Source organism: Gorilla gorilla, chromosome 4 (genome assembly GCF_029281585.2).
Source record: "Gorilla gorilla gorilla isolate KB3781 chromosome 4, NHGRI_mGorGor1-v2.1_pri, whole genome shotgun sequence".
Classification (NCBI taxonomy): Eukaryota; Metazoa; Chordata; class Mammalia; order Primates; family Hominidae; genus Gorilla; species Gorilla gorilla.
The window spans coordinates 63,161,068-63,187,765 of record NC_073228.2 but is presented as its reverse complement, the minus strand read 5'-3'; the positions used below and the strand labels follow the sequence as shown (position 1 = coordinate 63,187,765).

Below are 26,698 nucleotides of genomic sequence, written 5' to 3'. Positions count from 1 at the left end.
TAACCCAGCAATCCCATTACTGGTATATACCCAGAGGAATATAAGTCATTCTGTTATAAAGATACATGCACACGTATGTTGACTGCAGCACTATCCACAGTAGCAAAGACATGGAATCCATCTAAATGCCCATCATTGATAGACTGGATAAAGAAAATGTGGTACATACATACCATGGAATACCATGCAGTCATAAAAAGGAATGAGATCATATCTTTTGCAGGGAAATGGATGGAGTTGGAAGCCATTATCTTCAGCAAAGTCACACAGGAACAGAAAACAAAATACTGCACGTTCTCTCTTATAAGTGGGAGAGAACATGTGGGACACATGGTGGGGAAGTACACACACTGGGGCCTGTTGGGGGTGGAGTGGGGGGAGGGAGAACATCAGGAAGAATAGCTAACGTATGCTGGGCTTAATATCTAGGTAATGGGATGATCTGTGTGGCAAACCATCATGGTACATGTTTACCTATGTAACAAACCTGCACATTCCTGCACATGTATCCATGAACTTAAAAGTTGAAGGAAAAAAAGAAAAAAAAATACATTGTCTATTTTCCTTAGGCACTAGAGAACAGTCTTTCGAATATACAAGCTCTGTTATGTTTGTTAAAAGAATGAGTCTTATTGCCCCATGGCCTAGAGCTCCTTAACTAACTGAAATCTTCCAAATAAAGAAAGAAAAAACTCAGTCCAGAGCGAAACTGGCTACTCTTCATCAATATCTGGCCTTAAAAGTGTTCTTACTTTTAAAGACTCTAATTCTGCTCTCCCAGATAAAACTGCCAATCAGTCAGTGTCAAAATGCATCAACCCTGACAAAACCTTTTTTTTTTTTTTTTTTTTTTGGAGACAGGATCTCACTCTGTCACCCAGGATCTGGGTTTCAGTGGTGTGATCATGGCTCACTGCAGCCTTGACCTCCTGGGCTCAAGCAATTCTCCCACCTCAGCCTCATGAGTAGCTGGGACTACGGGCATGTGCCACAACCCTGGCTGTTTTATTTTTTGTAGAAATGAGGTCTCACTATGTTGCCCAGGCTCGTCTTGAACTCCTGGCCTCAAGTGATCTTCCCACCTCGGCCTCCCAAAGTGCTGGGATTTTGGCGTGAGCCACTGTGCCCAACCCTGACAAAACCTTAATTACTTTATAATCCTTTCCCTAAATTTTTCACTAAACATTTCCCCAAGGCCAGGTAATCCATCTGTAATGATAGCACTTTGGGAGGCTGAGGTGGAAGGATTGCTTGAGTCCAAGAGTTCAAGACCAGCCTGGGCAACATAATGATAACCCATCTCTCCAAAAAAATAAAAAATAAATTAGTCAGGTATGGTGGTACACACCTGTCTGTAGTCCTGCTACTCAGGAGGCTGAGGTAGGAGGATCACTTGGGCCCAGGAGATCAAGGCTGTGGTATACAGTGAGCCATGATTGTGCCATTGCACTCTAGCCTGTGCAACAGAGGAAGACCCTGTCTCTTAAAGAAAAGTTTCTCTGGCTGGGCGCAGTGGCTCATGCCTGTAATCCCAGAACACTGGGAGGCCAAGGTGGGCAGATCACTTGAGGTCAGGAGTTCCAGACCAGCCTGGCCAACATGGTGAAACCCCGTCTCTACTAAAAATACAAAAATTAGCTGGGCATGGTGATGTGCACCTGTAATCCCAGTTACTCGGGAGGCTGAAGCAGGAGAACTGGTTGAACCTGGGAGGCGGAGGTTGCAGTGGGCTGAAATCACGCCACTGCACTCCAGTTTGGGCGACAGAGCAAGACTCCGTCTGAAAAACAAAACAAAAAAAAATTGGCCGGGAGTGGTGGCTCACGCCTTAATCCCAGCAATTTGAGAGGCCAAGGCGGGTGGGTCATGAGGTCAGGAGACCGAGACCATCCTGGCTAACACGGTGAAACCCCATCTCTACTAAAAATAAAAAAATTACCCAGGCGTGGTGGCGGGTGCCTGTAGTCCCAGCTACTCGGGAGGCTGAGGCAGGAGAATGGTGTGAACCCGGGAGGCGGAGCTTGCAGTGAGCCGAGATCGTGCCACTGCACTCCAGCCTGGGCGACAGAGCAAGACTCCGTCTCAAAGAAAAAAAAAATTTCTCCAAACCTTAGCTTTAAAGGATTTATTATTAAAAACTATACGCTACCCTACTGTAAAAATAGCTTGGGTTTAAGTTTTAACATGACTTCTCTTATAGGAAATTAGAAAAATCTCTAAAGATATATAACTAGGAGAATAAATTTCTATGTATCTTTCCAATTAACTAGACCTGTCCCCCTTTTTACTAACAAACAATATTTCCAGGTATCATGGCAATGCTTGTATAGCTATAAAAATGCCAAAATCAAGTTTCCACGAGACCTAGTTCTATAACCACGGTAAGATTAAAAAAAAAAAATAAGGCTCAGTAGCTGAACTTAATTAATTTTAAATGAATAAATCATCCAATCACAGATGAATGAGTCTCAAGGGGCAGTAAAAGAAAAATTATCACAGGTAAGGGAGACTGCTCGATATTTAAAGACTTGAAAAAGCATAAGCTAATTATAACTCAGACGTTATAAATGCCATACCTTAAATTTCCATGATCACATAGTAGTGAAATTTAGCTGTTTTCTTACTATTAAGACTGTCATGGAACCAGGTTGTACACACAGATTCTTAGGAATTCCCAAATATAAGAGTTAAATTATATGAAAAAGTTACCAGTATTTGTTATTTCCAGTGCTTACACTGAGGAAAAAAACCACCCCATTACCAACCTACCACATCACTACATGAGTCACCTTAAAACAAGATTTTCCTCCTTTGTTAGAAACAAGACAGTCTTATACCTAGCAACAAGTGATCAGGTACAAGTACGACTTTATTTTCAGTAAAGTCAGCACCTGACAGCACTTGAACAAAAGCATATTACTATTCTTAGATTTTATTCTATCACTGTTGTTGTTATTGTTGTTGTTGTTATTGTTGTTGTTGTTTTTAGAAACGGGGTCTCACTCTGTCACCTAGGGTGGAGTGCACTGGCATGATCACAGCTAACTGCAGCCTCAACCTCTTGGACTCAAGTAGTCCTCCTGCTTCAGCCTCCCAAGTAGCTGGGACTACAGGTGTGTGCCACCACAATTGGTTAATTTTTTTATTTTTTGTAGAGACGAAGTCTTGCTATGTTGCCCAGGCTGGTTTCAAATTCCTGGCCTGAAGCAATCCTCCTCTCACCTTGGCCTCCTAAAGTGCTGGGATTACAGGCTTGAGCCACCATGCCCAGCTCACTGTTATTCTTACTTTTAAATGTTGGATCCTCAAGAAAAATGTTCAGAGGGTACACCCCTGCCCATTGTAACCTATAAAAAAAACATTTCCTTTAAGAAAAGGAAGGCCCTATTTGTCTTCCTGTATGGCAATGCTGCAGATACCTAGGCGATATTTATGCCTTACTCTACATATGATTCATTAATTTGAGCACCACAATCTGACTCAAGCAACTGAATTCCCAAAATAACAAATACACATTTATTCAGAGAGTAAGTGTACAAAGATTATATCATTATACACATAATACTTTTTGTCAATAGTATAAGATCTTCTTAGACATATGTGTCAACACTGTAAAACAGATCATTTGTAACTGTTTATGGTTGCATAAGCTTTGGATGAAAATGGTTAACATCCTTGATGAATGACTCCCAGATGAATTTTATCATTAAGGTTTCCTGACATCTTGCATTCTACTTAATACCACTTTGTCTTTTGAAATCTTTACATCATCAACTTAAAACAAAGCATTTTTTTTGCTTTTGAAATCAAAATATTCATTTGTGTGAATGATATACTTCACAATTCAAACTGAAAAAAAATAAAATTTGCATATTATTTGTATGGGATTGTGTTAATTTTGGCCCATAAACTTGGAAGCAGTTATGTTAGCATTTTCCCTTGAAATATAATTGATAATTCTATATCCTTATCTCTGAAATGGTGACATTATTCCCTTGGCCATATTCATCTCTTAAAAATCTTGGCTGATGTGGCAGAAAAAAAATCATCATTGATCCATGCTGTTGAGCCCTGGACAACCTCCATTTCTTCATCCTCAAATATCACATGCTACACCTATGGTAACAGTAACAGTTACCATTTATTGAAGGCTTAAAAGGGCTAGGTTCTATGCTAAGCTGAATATGCGCTGGGTAGAAAATAAACATGAATAAAAATGTAAGTTATATTTTAGTGCACATGATCTTACCTGCCATTCCACTCAACAAGTGTAGGTAACAAAGTAAGCATGAGATGGAAGAAACTGTGTCCCCTCAGACAGTCTCAGTTACAGAGTTGTATGCCCAAAACCATTTACTTTGTTCTTTGTGAGGGATTTAAGAGATTTTTTTAAGGATAATTTTTACTATATTTGATTTTTGCCCTATATGCTCACTTTAGAATCCTAAGGTGGGACTTCACTGTATCACACTTGGCCCTCATAAATGACTACGTGAGGTAGTATACAACTATAAACCCCATTCTACAGAGATGGAAACACCAAGAGAGGTTATGCAACTTGCTTGGCAGAGACAGGATTCCAACTTAGGTTGTTCTGATTCCAAAACCTCTGCACTTAATTACTATGCTATATTGCAATGTTATATATCAATTTTCCAGATAAGAAATGGGAGGCTCAGAAAGATTAAGCAAACTTACCCCCAAAAAACACTGCTAACAAGTCTCTATACCAGGACTTAAACTCAAGCTTTCTAATTTCAACTTCCTTGGCCATATAATAAAATGACTGATAGAAGCTAAGAATCAGTAGTATAGTAATGAAATGGAAGGAAAATATATTGTTTATAGTGTCTACACATTGGTGACTCACTAGCTAAATCTGGGCCTCAGATATGTTCTGTTTAGCCTTCAAGATATAGTTCTTTAAATCTGTATTAGTTGTTATACAAAGTGTGACAATAGCTATTCCAAACATTCTTATCCCTTGCTGTCACTCAGTGATTAAAATGGAAAGCCATATACTTACTTTCCCAGGCTCTATTGCAACTAGAGTAGGCCATGTAACCTAGTTCTGGTAGGAGACTTAAAGAGAAAGCTACTGGGAATGAGCAGTTGGTTTCTGGGAAAATTTTTGCTTCCTAATGAATGGTACAGCCACTGCTGGCACTGTACCTTTTACCCCTTTCTGCAACAAATATGGATGTACTGCCAGAGCTACAATAGCCATCTTTTATGTGGAAAAAAGCAGAAAGATGGGAATCAAATACACTATTAATGGCAAAACAGAAAGGTATAAACAACTTAGATCTTTATGGTATTGCTGAGCTAAGTTAGTCCTAGACTATATGTATCTTCAAATTTATTGCTAGATAAACCATATTCCTACCGTTTAAATTTGGTCTTCTGTTACTTACAGTCAAAATAATTTCCAGCCAATTCAGTTGCCAACATTTAAAAATCAGAGGATTTCAGACAGGCAGAGTGGCTCACACCTGTAATTTCAGCACTTTGAGAGCCTGAGGTGGGAGAATGGCTTGAAGCCAGGAGTTTGAGACCAGCCTGGACAATATAGTGAGACCTCATCTCTACAAAAACTAAGAAAAAATAGCTGCGTATGATGGTATGCAACTATAGTCCTAACTACTACTCAGGAGGCTGAGGTGGGCAGATTGCTTGAGCCCAGGAGTTGAAGGCTGTAGTGAGCTACGATCTTGCCACTACACCCCAGCCTGGGAGACAGAGTGAGATCCTGTCTCTAAAGTCCACCCCTCCCACCAAAAAATATCAAAAGATTTCATATAATCTGCTAATTTACTAATGTTTCTCGAGATATAAGACTTTTCTGGCAATACTGGGTCTACACAGAGTCACACTGGCAGCCTCTGAAGATAGAGCTCATAGTCTCCTACTTACCACAGATCCTATTTGGCCAGCTTCACTAATGTATGTCATCTGCCAAATCTTATAGCCACACTTAAATGTACAACTTCCTATATCTCAATCTAAGTCTGGTCTAGAACCCAAGTGGCCACCTGAACACCTAGCATTAAAAAAAAATCTCCAGCCAGGCACAGTGGCTTAGGCCTGTAATCCCAGCACTTTGGGAGGCTGAGGCAGACGGATCACCTAAGGTCGGGAGTTTGAGACCAGCCTGGCCAACATGATGAAAATCCATCTCTACTAAAAATACAAAAATTAGCCGGGTGTGGTGGCACACATCTGTAATCCCAGCCACTTGGGAGGCTGAGGCACGACAATCGCTTGAACCTGGGAGGTGGAGGTTGCAGTGAGCCAAGATCACGGCACTGCACTCCAGCCTGGGCAACAGAGCGAGACGCCGTCTCAAAAAAAAAAAAAAAAAAGTATATATATATATATGTATATATATATATATATATATCCAATTTCTACTAAAGATGTAGTAAAGGGCTTTTACACTAGCAAAAGCTCTCCTGAAACTGCCCAAGAGGTAAGCTGTTCTGACCTTTATTCTTGGAGCCAAACTCTGGCAATTATTTAACAGTAAAATGGGCAATTAAAGTAGTCAATTTTCCAGTTATGAAATTCTGTGAACCCCTAGGAAGCAATATTTATGAATAAATCCCAAGATTCCAATAATAAAGAGTCCAAGAAGCTTCCTATATTTCTTTCTTTTTTCTTTTTTTTTTTGAGACGGAGTTTCATTCCTGTTGCCCAGGCTGGAGTACAATGGCGCAATCTCGGCTCACCGCAACCTCTGCCTCCTGGGTTCAAGTGATTCTCCTGCCTCAGCCTCCTGAGTAGCTGGGATTACAGGCACGCACCACCACGCCGGCCTAATTTTGTATTTTTAGTAGAGACGGGATTTCTCCACGTTGGTCAGGCTGGTCTTGAACTCCCGACCTCAGGTGATCCGCCTGCCTCAGCCTCCCAAAGTGCTGGAATTACAGGCATGAGCCACCGCTCCCGGCCAGCTTCCTATATTTCTTACATAGAAGTGGCAAGGCAATATAAAACCACAGCATCTAAAATCCCCCAAGCAAGAAAATAAGGTTGTCATTTGGTAGTCTCAGTAGCAAAGTAAGCTTGTACCACCACTGCACAGTCCTAGTGAAGGGTTTAGGATTCCTGTATCCAAAGCTATCTTACAAGTGTATATCTTATATACAAAGCAGACCTTACAAGTCACAGTTGAGGTGATGTTCTGAGACATTTCAAGGAGACTGTCATTTAGGATAAACAATACAGACTTTCACTACAAGCAGTTTCAAGAAATGACACACCTATCTCAACTGCCAAAAGACTATTTCTGGCCAGGTGTGGTGGCTCACACCTGTAATCCCAACACTTTGGGAGTACAAGGCAGGAGAATTGCTTAAGCCAGGAGTTTGAGACCAACCTGGGCAACACAGCGAGACCATGTCTCTACAAAAAATAAAAATAAAAAAAGTAGCCAGGTGTGGTGGTACGCACCTGTAGTCCCAGCTATTTGGCAGGCTGAGGTGGTAGGATGGCTTGAGCCCAGTGGGTTGAGGTGAGCTATGATCATACCACTGCACTCCAGCCTGGGTGACAGAGAGAGACCCTGTCTGAAAAAAAACAAAAAACAAACAAAAAACCCCAAAGCATATTTCTTGTCAGTTCTTCAAACAAACATTAATAATTTAAATGAAGAGCCAATTATTTTAAAAATCATTCAACTGTGCCCAATGAGCATTACATGAGGATGCAAATGTCCAATGTAAAAGTTCATTGCATCTCTATCTAAAAAGAATTTTAATAGCTTTAATGGTAGCTGTAGATAACAACAAACAACAGTTCTATCTTCAAATATACTTCATTACACGTGACTTCATTACCATTACCAAGATGGTCATGCCACTTTCAATCCAAGGTGTACTGTATACAACTTCTCATAAAATAACACATGAGAGAAATATGTATTTGACAAATATATATTTGCAACCATAAACAGTTACAAATGATCTGTTTTACCTAACCAAACTTCCTTTACAGTCAATACAAGTTTCCTTTAAAATTTAATAGAAAACCATGGAATCAGCATAAAAATGCTCAGAGTTGTGAAAGTTTCAGTTTGTATAGACAGGTCAAGAAGACAAATTAGCATATTATGTTCACAGAAAACTCAGTGTCATTTTTTTCAGTACTCAAAGAAGAAATAGGTTGTTTCTGTTTTTTGATAGGATGCAATAAAAACTGTAATCTTAAAGCAACCAAAGCCTGAACCAAAGATCTCTTGTTATATTATATGTGAGTTCATTCACATGTTCTCCTATTGTTGCTTCAGACACTTATAGAAAAAGCACATTCAGTTGCTTTGGAAATGCATCTAAGAGCAGCATTCAATTTCAACTGCCAACTGCTCGTAATAGCTGGATTAGACAGATCATTCTTCTCACCTATTGTTTCCCTTTACAAAGATATATTTAAACCCATGAATACACTCAGTGTCTTTGGATCTCCATATTTTAAAAAAATATCTGGCAATTTCTATTTTGCCACATGATTTATAGTCTCAATCACTAAAAATACCAACACATTCATTCTATGATTTGACTATACAAACTAAAGTGACCACTTGCAACGATCTGTCCCACTATATTGAAAAAACAGTCAATGGATTAATAGGCTGCTAAGCATAGCCTATTAAATTGATAAACTTTCAAGGGAAGAAGAATTTTAAAGATTACAGTTGGATTAATCATTCTGTATGGTGCTCCAGGGTCATCACAAAATCAAACACAAAAGACTTTGCTGTGGAAACTGGCAACTAAAACAAAGATTCTCTAATTAAAAAAAAATGAAGCCATTATGAAATAACAAAAATTTATTTTTTTTAATTTTATATATATATATTTTTACTATACTTTAAGTTCTAGGGTACATGTGCACAATGTGCAGGTTTGTTACATATGTATACATGTGCCATGTTGGTGTGCTGCACCCATTAACTCGTCATTTACATTAGGTATATCTCCTAATGCTATCCCTCCCCCCTCCCCCCACCCCACAACATGCCCCGGTGTGTGATGTTCCCCTTTCTGTGTCCAAGTGTTCTCATGAAATAACAAAAATTTAAAAAGCAATAAAGAGAAATTAAACTCTGAAATAGGCTTTCCATGTGAATTACATTGTCATAAAAAAATAACTTCCCCACCAAATTTGTTATAATGAAAAAATTGCTTAATAACCAAATAGCAACCCTAAATCACCATCATTATAAAAATGACTAATACTTTGTGAATACATGTTTATTTGGTGCCAGGCATGGTGCTAATGCACTCCCTGGCTTAACACTAACAATATTTTTGTGAAAGAAGTACCATATTGCCCCTATTTTACAGGTGGGCAAACCAAAGCATAGAGCAGTTAAGTGACTTGTCTAAGTCTAGCAAATTATAAACTCAGGATTCAAATTTAAGCAGACAGTTTTCCAGACCCTGTACTGCCATTGCATCATGTTGTGAAAGATTTTTTTTTCTTTCTTTTTTTTTTTTTTTTGAGACAGAGTCTTGCTCTGTCACCCAGGCTGGAGTGCAGTGGCATGACTCACTGCAACCTTGGCCTCCCAGGCTCAAGTGATACTCGTGCCTCAGCCTCCGGAGTAGCTGGGATAACAAGCATGCACCACCATGCCCAGCTAATGTTATAGGTATTTTTGAAGTCCTAAGGAGAGAAATAAAAATACTTTTAGGGCTTCTCCACCCTCATAAGGCTTATGTTAGGATAACTGGCAGGTAACATTTTTATTCTAAATCACAATCACTTTCTCAAACTCCAAAGAATCAATGAGCTTCCTTAATAGATTAAGATAATGTATTACAAGATGCTAACACGTGGTTTATCCTAATACTTGCCTGAGATGTGCTAAAGATTGTAATTATGAAGAAAAGGCTATCTCAAATTCCTACTGTTTCTATTTGTGTCTGATGGAACAATAGGAGAATCACTGCTCCAATCAGCAAGCTGCATGGAGGTGTCTTCTTTAACTTCAATAAATATAATTTCTTACATTTCCTGATCTGTCTGTAGCAGTAAAAAAAAAAAAAAAAAGGGTTTGTCAGGTTTTTCCCTTTTTCTTTAAGTGAGGAAAAGTACAGAGGTGGGAGAGCAAAGAATAGGCGAGGGGCAAATACCCACAAACACACACTTTCCAAACATAGAAGTTTCAAATATGGCTGCCATGTCTTAGATAACAGTATCTTATAATAATCATTCAGTAGAAAAAAAACTGGCTTCTAATTATAAATGAAACTGAAAGGAATTAATATCTAGAAGGAAAAAATTTATCTCATTTTGCTAACTGCAAAGATATTTTGCTCTTCCATCTTTTCCAATTTAGTTTTTTCCAAATTCCCTTACCATTATCCCCTTTGGAACTGATGTTTTCTTCACATGTACACATTTGGTTTGTGCCTTTCCTACTGCTCACCATACGAGGCAATTAAACATGCTTAGTTTATAGCTGCCTTCCCCACCAGTCTTGTAAATTTGAAGGCAAAGGTAATGCCTTATATCATCCCTCAGTGTTTGAGAAGGCTCTCAACAAACTTCTGCTGAACTGCCTTCATATCAAGTACTAAGGCAGGAGCAGCAAAATGACACAAATTGCAATGATTCAAACTATGGCAGGGCAAATCTAAAACTAAATGATTAAAAAATAGAATAAATCCCATCCTGGCTAACATGGTGAAACCCCATCTCTACTGAAAAATACAAAAAATTAGCAAGGCATGGTGGCAGATGCCTGTAATCCCAGCTACTTGGGAGGCTGAGGCAGAAGAATCACTTGAACTCAGGAAGCGGAGGTTGCAGTGAGCCGAGATTGCGCCACTGCACTCCAGCCTGGGCGACAGAGCAAGATTCCATCTCAAAAATAAATAAATAAATAAATTTTAAAAATAGACTAAATCAGGCCAGGTGCATATGGCTCATGCCTATAATCCCGGCACTTTGGGAGGCTGAGGTGGGAGGACTGCTTGAGCCCATGAGTTTGAGACCAGCCTAGGCAACAAAGTGAGATCCCCATCTTTACAAAAAATAAAAAAAATTAGCTGGGCATGGTGGAGCGAGCATCTGTGATCCCAGGTACATAGGAAGCTGAGGCAGAAGAATCCCACTTGAGCCCAGGAGGTTGAGGCTGGAGTGAGCTGTGTTTGTACCACTGCATTCCAGGCTGGGTGACAGATGGAGATCCTGTCTCAAATAATCAATCAATCAATCAATCAATCAAACAGTACTTTGATAGACACTGAGAAGGTAACACCGAAGGGCAGGGGGGTGGAATTTAGTAGTTGCTTTCTGACTCTGACAAAGTTCAAATCCCAGCTCTGCCATTTCTAGCTGGGGGAGTCTAGACACCTCCCTGAGACTCAGTTTCTTCATCTGTAAATTGAGAACAATAATAGTACTACTTCCAATGGTTATTGTGATGCCTATTTAGTGCTGAACCCAGTGTCTACAATTACAAATTTGCACAGTCACTTTAAAGAAAAGCCAACTGTATTCAAGGTAAAAATAAGGGTGCAGATGTTAAAATTCAGAAGAAATTATCTTTACTTCTCCAGCCTTATTTTCTGTACTTTACATGGCATCAGCACTGTACTGCCTGTGGTTCCCAGCATATATCATGCTATTTGTAGCCCTGTGCCTTAAGTTCTTGCTTAATAATGTTTCTTTTGACTGGGCACTGTGGCTCACGCCTGTAATCCCAACACTTTGGGAGGGTGAGGTGGGCAGATCACTTGAGGTCAGGAGTTCAAGACCAGCCTGGCCAACATGGCGAAACCCTATCTCTACTAAAAATACAAAAATTAGCCAGGTGTGGTGGCCTGTGCCTGTAGTCCCAGCTACTCGGGAGGCTGAGGCAGAAGAATCACTTGAACCCGGGAGGCGGAGGTTGCAGTGAGCCAAGATCGCGCCACTGCACTCCAGCCTGAGTGACAGAACGAGACCGTCTCAAATAAAAAAAAAAAAAAGAATGCTGCTTTCCCTCCTGCCACTCACCCCTAAACCTCTGTTTGCTGACCAATTCCCACTCACTCTTCAAGGCTCAAGTTATAAGTCCTTGCTGGCCTTCTTCCTCTTTCTCAAGGCTTATGTATTTGTGACAACTACACTGTAATCTACTGACCTATTTAATATCAGTCTTTCTACTTCTACTGTAAGCTTCCTGAGGTTAGAGACTAACTGGCTGCTGGATTCCCAGCAGTGGTATAAATGAGTAAGTAAATAAATATTTACTTACAGATACAAAAGGTACTAAAAAAGATACAAAAAAGGTACTAAATAAGTTTTTCAGAAAATTAAATCAAACGGTTCCATAAAAACTAAGCTGGAACAGAGTATTATCTCTCCCCATCCGTTTCTAAGCACATCCTTTCCCACTCAATAAATGAAGTACTTCCCTCTATCTTTCAGGAAGTCTAGGGAACCATGGGACCTTTCATTACATTTCAGAGCCACGAGTACCTCACCAGACTTTACCTTGAGAGGAAAATGAGGGGCACTGTGATCAGTAGCTTTGCTGCTCAGATGGGCAAGAAAATGCAGGGTAGTTTATAAAGGTATCTGAAGAGAACTCAGTGCTGAGAAACAAAGGAAGGGAATGTGTGAGATCACCTGCACAAAATAGCACTCACTAAATACTTCTGATTAACAAGATTCTTAAGGTTTTACTCATGTACATCCAGCCTCTGGCATATTTCAGGTTGGGCAAAGGGGCTCATCAAGAATTACACTTTTTTTTTTTTTTTAATTGGAAATACTTTCCCTACTACTAGGTTTACTGAATGGAAAAACTACAGCTAGGTGTTTTTGTTTTTTAAATGGATTAACAAATAAACATAAAACATGGACATGTGAATAGCTTCAAAAGGCTAGGCACTGCTGCAGACAACACTACAGCAGGCATTTAATGGAAAAACAGTACATCTTAAGCTGCTGAAACCAGGAGTGATTTATTTATTTATTTTTTGAGACGGAGTTTCCCTCTTGTTGCCCAGGCTGGAGTGCAATGGCGTGATCTCAGCTCACCACAACCTCCGCCTCCCAGGTTCAAACCATTCTGCCTCAGCCTCCCGAGTAGCTGGGATTACAGGCATGCGCCACCACACTCAGCTAATTTTGTATTGTTAGTAGAGACAGGGTTTCTCCATGTTGGTCAGGCTGGTCTCAAACTGCCGACCTTATCTGCCCACCTCAGCCTCCCAAAGTGCTGGGATTACAGGCATGAGCCACCGCGCCCAGCTATCAGGAGTGATATTTAATGGTGAAACCTAGGAAGGCAGTGCTGCACAGTGTCTTTTTCAGCGTGAGCGTAATCTAGAAACTGCTCCCTCTCACTTAAAGCCAGATAGGAAAGATGAGAAACCTGAAGATACTTTTTGAGGACCAAAGGCCTTCTCTTTTTCTGGGCTTCCCAGGTACTTGAGTGAAAATTCAAAATGTAAGCTAGTTTAAAGTTTATTTTCTATGCATGCAATTTAATAAATACTAAGTAATATATGCTAAACTAACTAAATTCCTATGAGACTTGCAATGGAACTTCTATGGAACACCTTATACCTGAATTAAGTATTTGGGAATTTAGTACTTCCCAAGGAGGAGTTTCACACCATTGGAAAAAAGGAGTGACTGTTTCATATAATGAACTAAGAAAAGCTGCTATTTGGAATAAAATAAACATAATCCTTACTTCACATCATGTAGTAAAATTAATTTCAGACAATTAAAAGATATAAAAATAATACTATAAATAGCTTTAAAACATATAGGTCTAAATTTTTTCAATAAGTAGAATATTTCTATCCTTATTGATGGAAAAGTGAACTAAGAAAAATAATTTTAAAAACCCACACACAAGACTGGATTGATGGCATTAAAATTTTGTAAATGTCTGTATATACAAATGAATGAAATAAAATAAACAAAACAAAATGGCAAATGAAAAACCAGAGGAAAATTTGCAACATAACAGAAAAAGGTTAATATTCTTAGTATATAAAGAATACTTACACATCAATATGAAAAAGTAAATAGCCATGAAGAAAGCTGGGCAAAGAACATGAACGATTTACAAAACAAGGAATATATAATAAAACATATAATAGTAAATATTTGAAAAAATGTTTAGCCTCTAATTTTTAAAAATGTAAATTAAAACAACAATAAAATACTAGTGATTAAGAGAAGGGGTTGTGAGGTCAGACACCAGGCCTATAATCCTGGACAATTCACTTCACTTATCTGAGTCTGTATTTTCTTGGTAAAATCAAGAGAATAACAATGCTTACGCCACAGGAGTGATGTGAAAATTAAGTGACATGAGGCACATAAGGTACTCAACACAGTGTCTAGTATACAGTAAGTGTTCAATAAATATCCCTATGATGATGATGCTACTTAAGGCTGTGAGACTACACTTAAACATTTTTATACAATGCTTGTAAACAAAGATTGATTCAACCTTTCTGCTGGATAATTTGGCAACATGTATCAAAAGTCTTAAAAGTGATCATATCCTTTGGGCTTCTCAAGATATCTGTCTATGCTTAAAAACAGTAGAAGAACTCAAAATAGAAGATTGCTAAATATGACTATATCTGTTGATCATCCATTGATCCATGTGTCAAATACTTTTTTTTTTTAAGAGGGAGTTTCACTCTTATTGCCCAGGCTGGAGTGCTATGGCGAGGTCTTGGCTCACTGCAACCTCTGCCTCCCGGGTTCAAGCGATTCTCCTGCCTCAGTAGGAGTAGCTGGGATTACAGGCATCCACCACCACATCTGGCTAATTTTTGTATATTTAGTAGGCTGGTCTCAAACTCCTGACCTCAGGTGATCTGCCTGCCTCAACCTCCCAAAGTGCTGGGATTACAGTAGTGAGCCACCACGCCCGGCCCCATGCATCAAATACTTTTGAGCTCTGATAATACAAAAATATGCAAATGACCCAGTCCCTGACTTATAGGTTAGTGGGGGAGACAAGTAATAAAACAAGTACAGTAGAAAGATAAGAGCCTCCGTGGGTAAGTATAGGGTGCTATGCTGTGCGTAGAAGGAGCACCTACCATGGTCTGAGGGGGTGGAGTCAGGGAAGCTTCCCAGAAGAAGTGACATTTAAGCTGAGACCTGAAGGATGAGTAGGAAATAGTTAGGTAGAGAGATGAGGGAAAAGTGTTCCAGGTTAAGGAAACAGCATGTGCAAAAGCCTAAAGACCAAAGGGAGCATGGGCATGTCAGCTTAACTGTGAGCAGTGTGCAAGGCAGGGACTTGGGAAGAGACAGGGCTGAAGAGGTAAGCAAGGCTGGATCATTTAAGGTCTCACTAGCAATTCGAATTATATACTTTATTCTAAGAATAATACAAACTGAATTAAAAAGCAAATAGTTTGTAACAAATATAATAGTTAATATTTGTAATACATCGAGGGTACACAAACTGAAAAGAATAGCTCATAAAAAGGAAATACGATTGAAGTGAGTGTTGCACAACTCTGTAAGTTAATTAAAAATAATTGGATTGTATACTTATTAAAACAGGTACATTTCAGAGTTTGTAGATTATACCTCAAAAAATATATCTTTTCAAAAACTTTAATGTAAATGCCCAATAAGCATTTGAAAAATACATGACCTAACAATAAAATACAAATCAAACCAACTAGGTACTACCCTTTATCCTAAAAAATTAGTAGTGATTAAAATAAAAATGAAATGAGGCTGGACACATTGGTGTGTGCTTATAATCCCAGCTACTCAGAAGGCTGAAGTGGGAGGATTGCTTGAGCTAAGGAGTTCAAGACTAGCCTGGGAAATAACAAGACACCAATTCAAAAATGAAAATGAAATGAGAATATCCAGTGTAAATACAGTTAGGAAAAATGAGCATTCTTATACTATGCTAGCCGGAATAAACATTAATTGGAGTAACTTTTCTAGAAAATATATATAACAGAAGTCTTTAAAAAAATTGGTTTTTTTTGACGAAGTCATGCTCTGTTACCCAGGCTGGAGTGCAGTGGCACAATCTCGGCTCACTGCAACCTCTGCCTCCTGGGTTCAAGCAATTCTCCTGCCTCAGCCTCCCAAGTAGCTGGAACGACAGGCATGTACTGCCACACCCAGCTAATTTTTTGTATTTTTAGTAGCGACAGGGCTTCACCATGTTGGCCAGGCTGGTCTCAAACTCCCGACCTTGTGATCCGCCCACCTTGGCCTCCCAAAGTGCTGGGATTACAGGTGTGAGCCACTGTGGCTGGCCTTAAAATTGTTTATACCCTATAATCTAGTAATTGAATTTCTTGAAATCTTAATAAATGTTCCAAACTGAGTCAAATATTTATAGCCAATGATGTTCATTGTAATGTAATTTATAATAGAAAAAAAAGGGCTGGGTGTGGTGACTCACATCTGTAATCCCAGCATTTTGGGAGGCTGTCGTGAGAGGATTGCTTGAGCCCAGGAGTTCAAGACCAGCCTGGGCAACAGGATGAGACCCCATTTCTCCAAAATATAAAATATTTAGCTGGGCATGGTGGTGCATATCTATGGTCCCAGCTTTTTGGTGGGGCTGAGATGGAAGGATCACTTGAGCCCAGGAGGTCAAGGCTTCAGTGAGCTGTGATTGCACCACTACACTCCAGCCTGGACAACAGAGTGAGATCCTGCCTCAAAAAAAAAAAAAAAAATCCGGGGGCAGGGGGGTTGGAAAAAAACTGAATGCCAACCGATAATGGAATGGAAAGGTTAGAATGAGTTAAAACTACTGAATGGAGCCGGGTGCGGTGGCTCACACCTGTAAGCCTGTAACTTCAGCCAGGCGTGGTGGTGCACGTCTGTAGTCCCAGCTACTTGGGCGGCTGAGAAGGCAGAATCGCTTGAACCCAGGAGGCGGAGGTTGCAGTGAGCTGAGATCATGCCACTACACTCCAGTCTGGGCAACAGACTGAGACTCTGTCTCAAAAAACCAAACCAAAACAAACAAACAAAAACTACTGAATGCGGTGATTTAAATGATATGGCAATACATCTGCGATAGACACCAAACTTCTAAAAAAACAAAGATATAAAATTATATATACAGCAGCACTTCAGCTTTATAAAATAAATGGCACATGTCTTTTTTTATCTTTTCTGTACTTCTCTGTATTTCTGGATTTCCTACAATAGTCATTTCTAGAGTTTATGAAAATTTCTAAAGCTGTCTTCAAAAAATTCAAAGGCATCACTCTTTTTTTCTCTGTCACTGGTGCCTAAATAAGGAAAAGCATCACTTGTGTTTATACTTAATAGAAATCAATTTCGTATTTGCCTTGGCTTTATTTTCTTGAGCTAGGCAGAGAAGTGTGCTATATTTAATCCATATGTACTTATAACTCAATAATATTCATTCAGCATCAAGAAATAAAATGTGTATGTAAACTGATTTACCCATTAATTAGAACGTGCATCTTAAATGTCAAAACTTTGGTGAAACTTAGATGGACATCTAAAAATATACCACACTCAATCCTGATCGCTTAAATCAAGATTTAAAACAAGAGTAAGCCTTCTTATGATGATTCAGAATCATCATTAGGAACGTATAATAGTAGCTCTCAGGAACTACTGGGTCCTAGAGGGCTATCTGTCCCTATAATAATTAGGCAAGAATTGCTCAATTTTTTTATTATGCCAGGTACTTGTGGGTTTTTTTTTTCCCTTTTCCCTTGTGGTGAAACCAACAGCTATCCTTTCCCAGCACTATAGGGAACCTGCCTTTAGCAGCACCTGTAATTTTCCATTATTATGTTGCTTTTGGTAATCTAAGAATAAGGAAACTTAATATCCACATTTATAAGATTTATGTATAAAGTAAGAGTTAATAGGCTTCAAACAAAGCTATCACCTAAAATGATTTGCACAAACTTAGATGATTCTGTTCTAGGTAGTCAAGGTTGCAATATAAATGATCTCCAAAGAGAGTGTGAGTTCTTGATTGTGCCTCATATCTTGCACCTTTACTCAACTGGCAGTCAAGTCTCTGGAACAGAAACCGCATATGCTGTTTCTCTTATCACATCATGGAAAGAGATATAAACCAGGAGCCAAGGAACTTACTTCTATGCAGTTATTACACCCACAAGTTTTGTCACTTTCAGCCAAGTCTTTAAACCGTGGTACCTGTCCTGCATAACTTTTGGGGCTACTTCAGAATTAAATTAGATCACAAACACACACACCCCAAAAACCACTCTGAAAAGTATAGGGCACTACAGAAAACTAAAATATTATTATAGTATTACACTTTGTTTATTTAACCCTGGATCAATATAGGTATCAATTCAGAAAATTCACACCAGATTGGGGATTGGTGGGAGAATGGGGAGGAGATGATGGTCAAAGGGTACAAAGTTTCCATTAGACAGGAGGAGTAAGTTATGAAGAGCTATTGTACAATATGGCTTCTACAGTCAATAATAATATACTGTAGACTTGAAAATTGTAGCCGGTCACAGTGGCTCATGACTATAATCCCAATTCTTTAGGAGGCTGAGACAGGAGGATCCCTTAAGGCCAGGAGTTCAAGACCAGCCTGGGCAGCAAGACCCCAAGCAAGTCCCCATCTCTACAAAGAAAAAAAATTAAAATTAGCTGGGCAGTCCCAGATACTCAGGGGGCTGAGGCAGGAGGATCACTTGAGCCCACGAACTTGAGGCTGCAGTGAGCTATGATTGTTCCACTGCACTCCAGCCTGTGCTACAGTGAGACCCCATCTAAAAAAATAAAAATAAAGGAAAGAAAGAAAATTGCTGTGAGTACATTTTAAATGTTTTCACCACAAAAAAAGCTAACTAGGTGAAGTGATAGATGTTAATTAGCCTGACTTAATTATTCCATAATGTACACATATATCAAAGCATCATGTTGTATATTATAAATGTTTTGTCTATTAAAAATTAATACATTTTTTAAAATAAAAAAGTTTAAAAAAGAAAATTTATACCAGAAAGAATCAAAAGAGACAGAGATGATTCTTATATTGCCCTCTAATAATCAGGAAACATCTATTATCTAGGAAGAACAATATCTATCCTAAGAGTTGGCATCTCTGATCCCTCCCTGCAAATCTAATCAGTTCCCAAGTATTTTCCACAACCCCTCACATCTGTCTCTTTCTTTCCTTTACCACTTCAAAATCCCAGTTTGGGCATTTATTACCTCAACCTGGGCTTCTAGAACAGCCTCTCACTGGCTCCACTCATGGCCTCTCTCTCTTTCTCAAAGCCCTCTGGCTCATATCTACTAGATCAATTTTCTTAAAATAGGCCAGGTGTGGTGGCTCATGCCTGTAATCCCAGCACTTTGGGAGGCCAAGGTGGGCAGACGGCTTGAGCCCAGGAGTTCGAGACCAGCCAGGGCAACATGGCGAAACTCCATCTCTACAAAAAAAAAAAAATACAAAATACAAAAATTGGCCAGGTGTGATGGTGCGTGCCTGTAGTCCCAGCTACTGGGGAAGCTGAGGTGCGAGGATCGCTTGAGCCCAAGAGGTGGAGGTTGCAATGAGCCGAGATTGTGCTGCTGCACTCCAGCCTGAATGGCTGAGTGAGACCTTGTCTCAAAAAAAAAAAAAAAAAATCTTAAAATACCACTGTGATCATACCTACTCAAAACCTCAGCAGACTCTCCATTACTTTCTCCATCAAGTTCAAACTCCAAACTCCCAAGCTCAGTAGTCCCTATGCAGCCCTAGCTGCCTCCTCGCCTTTATCTCTTACTACTGTCCCATACAAATCCTTCCTCAAACTGGTCTATTTAATTCCTTCAGATATGCCCTGTACTCTTCTGCCTCTAAGTTTTGGTGTACACAATTTCTCTTCACTTGCAATACTCTCTTCTTCACAGCTTGTCTCTTGGCCTATAGAAATTCAATCCATCCTTCAAGAACTAGTTCGAGAGACACCTACTAGGCATACTTTTTGATCACCAAGGAGGAAAAGATGGCAGATTCTAAAGTTAGACACATCTGGGTTTGAATTATAACTCCAGTCACTTACTGGCTGAGTGACACTGCGCATATTCCTTAATAACTCTGCCTCAATTTCATCTTTAAGATGGGGATAAGACCAACTTCCCTAAGGCATACTGTGTAAAGTAAATGAATTAATTCATGTAAAGCACTTAACACAATGCCTGGCATAGATGAGGACCCAAGAAATGTTAGATGTTGTTATACTCTTACTATTAACATTGCCATTAGTGAATTTATCTTAATCTGAATTCAGACAATACTTATGGCCATCACAAACTCTTCAGGTACCTACAGTATCATTCCCCTTCTTCTTCTTTTCCCTCTTACCTTATGTTTGTTCTTCCTCCAATGCCCCAGCCGCCCAGATTGCAAGATCCTGATGAACAGGTCAATTTCCTATACATCTTAGTATCTACAATGGCCACTCACACCTAGCATATTGTTTAATGCCTAATGAAACAACACTAAAGAGCTGGCAGTATTAAAATGCCCTGCATCCTATAGTGTAAAAGTATTAACAGCGTACTTAAAGTGATTAATAAAAAAATGTAAATTTCCAGTCTCACAAAATTAAATCTCTTCTTTCATGGTCCTCTAGGTTCTTTTTGCTCTCTATTTTAAAACAAACAACCCAACCTATTCATACAGCAAGAGATAGAACAGCAAAATATATGGAGGTCAGACAGCAGCCGAATGCTAGAGTACAAGGACCTCGAAACAACTCAGCTGAACACAATTCTGGATGAAGTCCAATAGGAAGACAATTTAAAGAGAAAGGAAGCTGGCTTATCAGTTATGCTAATGATGCTGATTGTTACACCAGCCTTAGGATTCCTTTGCATTCAGGGCCAAGTATAAACAACTGAAATAACCAGGCTAGTAGATATAGAAATATTAGTGATTTTGCTCAACAACTGAGCTTATTACATGATCAATTTAATTACCTATGTCAAAAGTGACTATTAACATACCTCAAGATTCTAAAGTAACTCAAGTTTTGGCTAATGAAGTCATATCAAGTGTACATGGTCTTACTGTATACTAATCATTCACTTCAAGTAAATTAGTATGATGACAACTTGATATACATATATTATCATAGCATAAGCTATTTTCAACAGTGCCCAAGGAAAATAAATGTTACTATAGTACTGATTTCTAGTTTATTTGCATGACTCTACTAACTTTCAATCGATTTCTTCAAAATCAGGCCTAGTAACCACAAACCAAAGAGTTTACTAGTGGAGTGAATTAAGAAGGTTTGATGGTATGTTAATGACTTTCCAAAAACTAGCATAAAGTACTACACATAAGAATAAATTATATTAAAGATTTATTCCTATGATACTTGTCTTCAGATGACCCTAAAATGTTTTACCAGCTTTGAAGTACAAGTATTCTCAAATCACAAAATCTTAGATTAGAAATAGTCTTAGAAGTCCTCCACTGCAGGAATTCTTTATACCACCTCCCAGGCAAAATGTTCTCCAGCCTTTGCTTGAATATTTCCAGCAATGTGCACTCACTATTTTGCAAGGCAGTGCACTCCACTGTTACAAATTCTTCCTTACAATCACTGGAAATCTGCCTCCCTGAACCAAGAATCCCAGTTCTGCTCTCTGAAACAACACAAGATATATAACCTTTGAAATAAAATCACTTATTAAGATATAGTTGTCAATTTCATCACACAAAATGCAATTAAAGCTCAGAAAAGAAGAAACCACAACCATACACAACAAAACTTTGAAATTCAGGAAATTATACTGAAATGACAAGCCAGCAAATTTCAGGATATCAAAGCTCACACCTCAGTTAACATACAAATATTAAGGGCACCTGATTGATTTTTTTACAGTGGAAAGTGGTACAGTGTTTATTAAATACCTTTTTTTGCAACCTGATACTACCAAATCCACCAACACCGTTTTTAAAATTACAGTTCTGTAGGAAGTTCAAGGTGGTTTCCCCAGTTGCTCGCATTTTCACTCAGTTTATTTCTCTCTAAAACATCTGGATGTTGGTTTTTTAAAGCCCATTTGCCCCACTGGTGCAATATATTGTTTTTAAAAATAAATATTTTCAAAAATGGAGCCTAAGAGAATGGAGTGTAAACGAATGGGGGTGGGGCGAGGAGAGAAGGCAAAGACGGGCCCAGCGGGGAAAGGCTGGTTACTGGGTATTTTCCTTCTGAGAGCATGCTTTATTGGCATAGGCATCTGAGGTAACGAGCCATACAAACACGATCTTAGAACAAGAATGATCACGAGCAATGAGTGTAAGGCATAAATATCTGTAAGACGGAAATAATTTGACACTGATCACCAAGCAGCACCAGATGCTTCGGGGCCTCATAAAGGAAAGGTAAGAGGTCCAGGAAACAGAGATCATTGCTACCCTTTGGGGTGGGGGGCAGGCGGGAGAAACCAAGGAATAACTACGGTTGGGCAGTTCAAAGCCTGAACAGTACAGAGCAAAAGAAAGCCAGCAAGTGACTAGGGGAAGGCACACACCCTGGCGAGTCCGAAGAAGGGTGTGCAGTGTGCAAATACTGAACAGGTCTATGAAATGGTGTGGGTAAGAGATGTGGGTGTGGGTAAGGGGCAACGCAGGAGGCTCACGGTCCCCTCCCTTCAGCAGAGCAACAGAGGGTAAAAGAAGGGGGAGGGTGAAAAGCAAGAATGACTCATTACCAAAAGGAAGTGCTCAAGCCGTAGGGAGGCATGCCACAGGGGACTTCAGGGCGAGGATTGTGAGGAGCTAGGTGCTCAGGGTGATGGGGGCAAAAATCAACGTCTTGTAGTTCCTGCTGCTAGTCTTTAAGATGGGGGTGTGGGGGGGTTCGCGGCAGCCGAGTGCCAAGGCCTGGGAAGCGGCGCGGCGCGTGCGCAGTGGCTTTCGGCGGGACCCGCTGAGGCAAAGCGGAGCCGCAGTGACAGAAGCAAGCGGAGCGGCCGCCAGGAAGGACTCACCGAGGCGCAGGGGCTGGAGGTGGTGCTGGGGGTAGGTGACCGCTGGACCGTGACCAAAGCCATCTAGGCGCTGCTGGGTTGTTCCGGGCAGGGCATTCTTGTCCTGAGTGTGGGGGGCGGGAGGGTGACGGAGCCGGGATGGGGAAAGGGGTGCGGGGTGGGGGTGAAGGGAACGGGAAGGAGGAGGAGGAGGAGGAGGAGGAGGCCGCGGGAACGGCCGCAGACTCCGCACCCACCACCAGACTGTCGCCGACTGACGCGCCGAACGGGCGGCGGGCGGGCGGTTCGGCAGCTGCGGGGCACAATGAGCGCTCCCAGTGCGCAGGCGCCACCTGTCAGCTACCGCCTCTCCCCTCGGCGCGCGCCGCCGCCTGGCCGTAACCCTTGAGTTGCCGGAAGCTGGCCGAGTGCGTGCGCCTCGGGCCGCCGCACCCTCCTGGTTTTCCTCCTTCGTGCTGGAATCGCGCGGTTTGCCAGCACTGGGTGCTGTGGAGTGGGGTGGGGGAAGGGGCCGAAGGGAGCCAGCCCGGTGAGGGGTCCCAGGGCGGGGGGCCGCTGGAGTCTTCACTCCTGAGAGACAACCATTTTATGAGGTGGGGCGGCGCACAGCTTAACCAACCTTAAAAAAAAGCAGCTGAGATGAAAATCCTGAAGCAAACACGTTTTCTATTGGGAAAGGGCTCCGCAGAGTTTCAAACCCTCTCACTGGGCGCAGACAGGACTGGGCTAGACCAGTTTACTCCCTTCACCCCGGCTCTCGGGGGCTTTTTCTTAACTTTCCCACCCTTCCGTCTATGTTTTATGATGAGACTTCTGGAAAGAAAACCATTTTCCGTTTGATACCCTGGAAAGGTTTGTGGTACCCTCATGCTTCCTCTATTGCCTGTCTAAAGACTTATTCATTATTCCTGAGGAGAAGAGAAGCTGAGCGCGCCTGGGAGTCCGAGGAAGCCGGTTGTGAGGGTCCAGCCTGCTATTGACCTCTCACTTGCCTCCTGCTGTGAAGACAGTCTTTTAATTAAACAGGATTTGCTCGTTAAGCTTTCTTCTCCTTCGTCTCTAAATGTCATTCTTTCATAGACCTATGTAAAAATGTAGATTAAAAGATATTTTAAGGGAATGGTTTTCTCAGGGGTAAATTGTCTGCAGAACATAAGCAAAGAATGTAATGGAAAATCAAGATTAAAAAGGAAAAAAATTGCACAATGCAAATATCACTGATTATTTACACAAAGAAAGAGAGTTGACAAGGCTATTTCTCAGCTTGAGTGGATGAGCTGGTAAATACCACCGTACATATCAAAGCTGTAGAAAACACACACACTTGGGAGTTTGCAGTTATTAAAACCCACCCCCTCCTGTTTGTCACTCAAACACTCTTGGATCTCATTGCTTCTTTTAAACTGACAGGGCTGTCATGAGCTCTTTCTGGCTGCTGTACGGTTAAACGCCACAAGAGTCCTCTGTGCTGAGCCTTTGTTCTCTCCCTGGGGCCCTGTGGTTGAAATAATTAGCAGGGAGGTTCCATCAAGAATCAGACACTGAGGGTCCCTGTACTGTACAGTCCTATGTAGAGTGTAGTGCAGAGAAGCCAGCTGGTAGGCTTTTGCCCCCTGGTGGTGATCAGGAGTGCCTGTGAGACAAAATTAAACAAAGATGTATGGTTCACAGATTAAACAATCTGACTGTGTTTTCCCCAGAGCTCCGTAGTAAATAGGAAAAGAGAAGGCAAGTTTCAGAAGTAAGAACTTTGAACCAATGCATGGGAGACCAAAGAGGAAACTAGATACATAGCCAAAAAATACACATAGCTAGAAGCTGAATGAACTCAAATAAATGAAATATATGTGCTTTATGAACCAAAGTATCATTCTAGAAAAAGTAATATTCAAATCTGTAGGTCTTAGTACTTGTATGTTGATTCTCTGACTCAGGGAGGGCAACAATGATGTTCTACTTTTTCATGGTAACATACTCTTCAGAAATTCTTTTGGAAGATGAAAGGCTTAAGTCCATTAACCTTACAGTGAGAAAGAGCACTACCATAGGAATCAGAAGACCTGGTTTCTAGTTCCAGCTCTAAAACCTTATGCAAATGGCTTGAACTTTTTGAGCTTTAATTCCTTTATCTCTACAATGGAACCCTAACTGACAGGATTCTTGAGATAATGTATGGTAAAGTTCAGAATAAACTGTAAATAAAGCCCTCTATGCAATTAAGATAACTTTTTTTTTTTTTTTTGAGACGGAGTCTCCCTTTGCCACCCAGGCTGGAGTGCAGTGGTGCAATCTCGGCTCACTGCAACCTCCGCCTCCCAGGTTCAAGCAATTCTCCTGCCTCAGCCTCCAGAGTAGCTGGGATTACAGGGGCCCGCCACCACACCCGGCTAGTTTTTATATTTTTAGTAGGGACGGGGTTTCACCGTATTGGCCAGGCTGGTCTCGAACTCCTGTCCTCAAGTAATCTGCCCACCTCGGCCTCCCAAAGTGCTAGGATTACAGATGTGAGCCACTGTGCCCGGCTTTTTTTTTTTTTTTTTTTTTTGACACGGAGTTTTGCTCTTGTTGCCCAGGCTGGAGTGCAATGGCACGATCTCAGCTCACTGCAACCTCCACCTCCCGGGTTCAAGCTATTCTCCTGTCTCAGCCTCCTGAGTAGCTGGGATTACAGGCATGTGCCACCACGCCCGGCTAATTTTATGTCTTTTTAGTAGATATGGGGGTTTCACCATGTTGGTCAGGCTGGTCTCGAACTCCTGACCTCAGATGATCCACCTGCCTTGGCCTCACAAAGTGCTGGGATTACAGGTGTGAGCCCCCGCACCCGGCCATCATTCTTTTTCTTAATAGTAGAAGTAGATTAGTGGTCAAGACATGTTTCATCTGTAGGTAAGTGTGGAACATTTTTGTTCCACATATCTAAGGTGATAAAATCCTGATCAAAATTGAATTATGGGATGCCAAAATTCACATTGTTTGTATCAGGAAGTTAATTTATTAATTTTCAGGGGAAATATCTCTTCCTGGTATATACCTTTTAAGGAAACTAAGATTTGGAAATTATTGGTGCATGTTCATTAATTTATTTACTAATAATTGAGAAAATATTTATTGAATGTGTATCATATACTAGACACTGCTTTAAGAACAAGACAAATGTTTATCTACCTCTTAGGGGCTCAAAGCCAATTAGTAGGGGAAAACACATCAACAAATAATTAGAGCATAGTTTAGTGGTACCATGGCTTCTGTCACCTCGGCTAGGCGCGAAAGGAGGTATGTAGAAATATAGAAGAAGTCTATATACGTACAAAGTTCTATAGAAACAAAGGAGAGAAGGTCTGGGCAAATGTGCTCTTTATGATATTGGCTTTCAGGCTTTATCTGCAGATCCCAGTACAGTCACTTTGCGAACGGAGCTGGACCACACTAAGCATTTGATGAAATCTATGCTTTGTGCCCCATTTATACGTCATTTCCCTAGGCTCCACCCTGGTTCCTGCTAGGTCTTCTGGTGAACTGAGAGAGGAGATATCTTCTAATAGAGTGAAGAGCCTAGGATCCTCTTACTATTCTAGCTCAATTTGAGGAGACAGAGGCCAAGAGCAGGATTCCCAAAAGAGGGAGCCAAAGAGACAAAAGTCCTCCTAGTTCTACTTATAGCACTTTCACTCTTCCTACCTGCGATGCTGGAGGCCTGGTTGTACCA

At 40.6% G+C, this 26,698-nt stretch overlaps 2 protein-coding genes across 6 annotated transcripts in view; one reads left to right on the top strand and one right to left on the bottom strand.

The window, feature by feature from the left end:
- SSH2 (slingshot protein phosphatase 2) overlaps positions 1-23,304 on the bottom strand; it is a 305,334-nt gene extending 282,030 nt beyond the window's left edge. For 2 of the 4 annotated variants that reach the window (XM_031010771.3, XM_031010774.3), the window contains exon 1: positions 22,990-23,110. In XM_031010771.3, the coding sequence (XP_030866631.2) occupies positions 22,990-23,052 (63 nt within the window). In that variant the 5' untranslated portion in view covers positions 23,053-23,110. Of the gene's footprint in view, positions 1-22,989 lie in introns of all 4 variants that reach the window. The other 2 variants (XM_031010769.3, XM_055388581.2) reach the window with 2 other exon arrangements.
- EFCAB5 (EF-hand calcium binding domain 5) overlaps positions 22,425-26,698 on the top strand; it is a 184,588-nt gene continuing 180,314 nt past the window's right edge. For both annotated transcript variants that reach the window (XM_031010768.3, XM_055388579.2), the window contains exon 1: positions 22,425-23,020. The gene's annotated coding sequence lies outside the window, so the exon portion shown is untranslated. The remainder of the gene's footprint in view (positions 23,021-26,698) is intronic.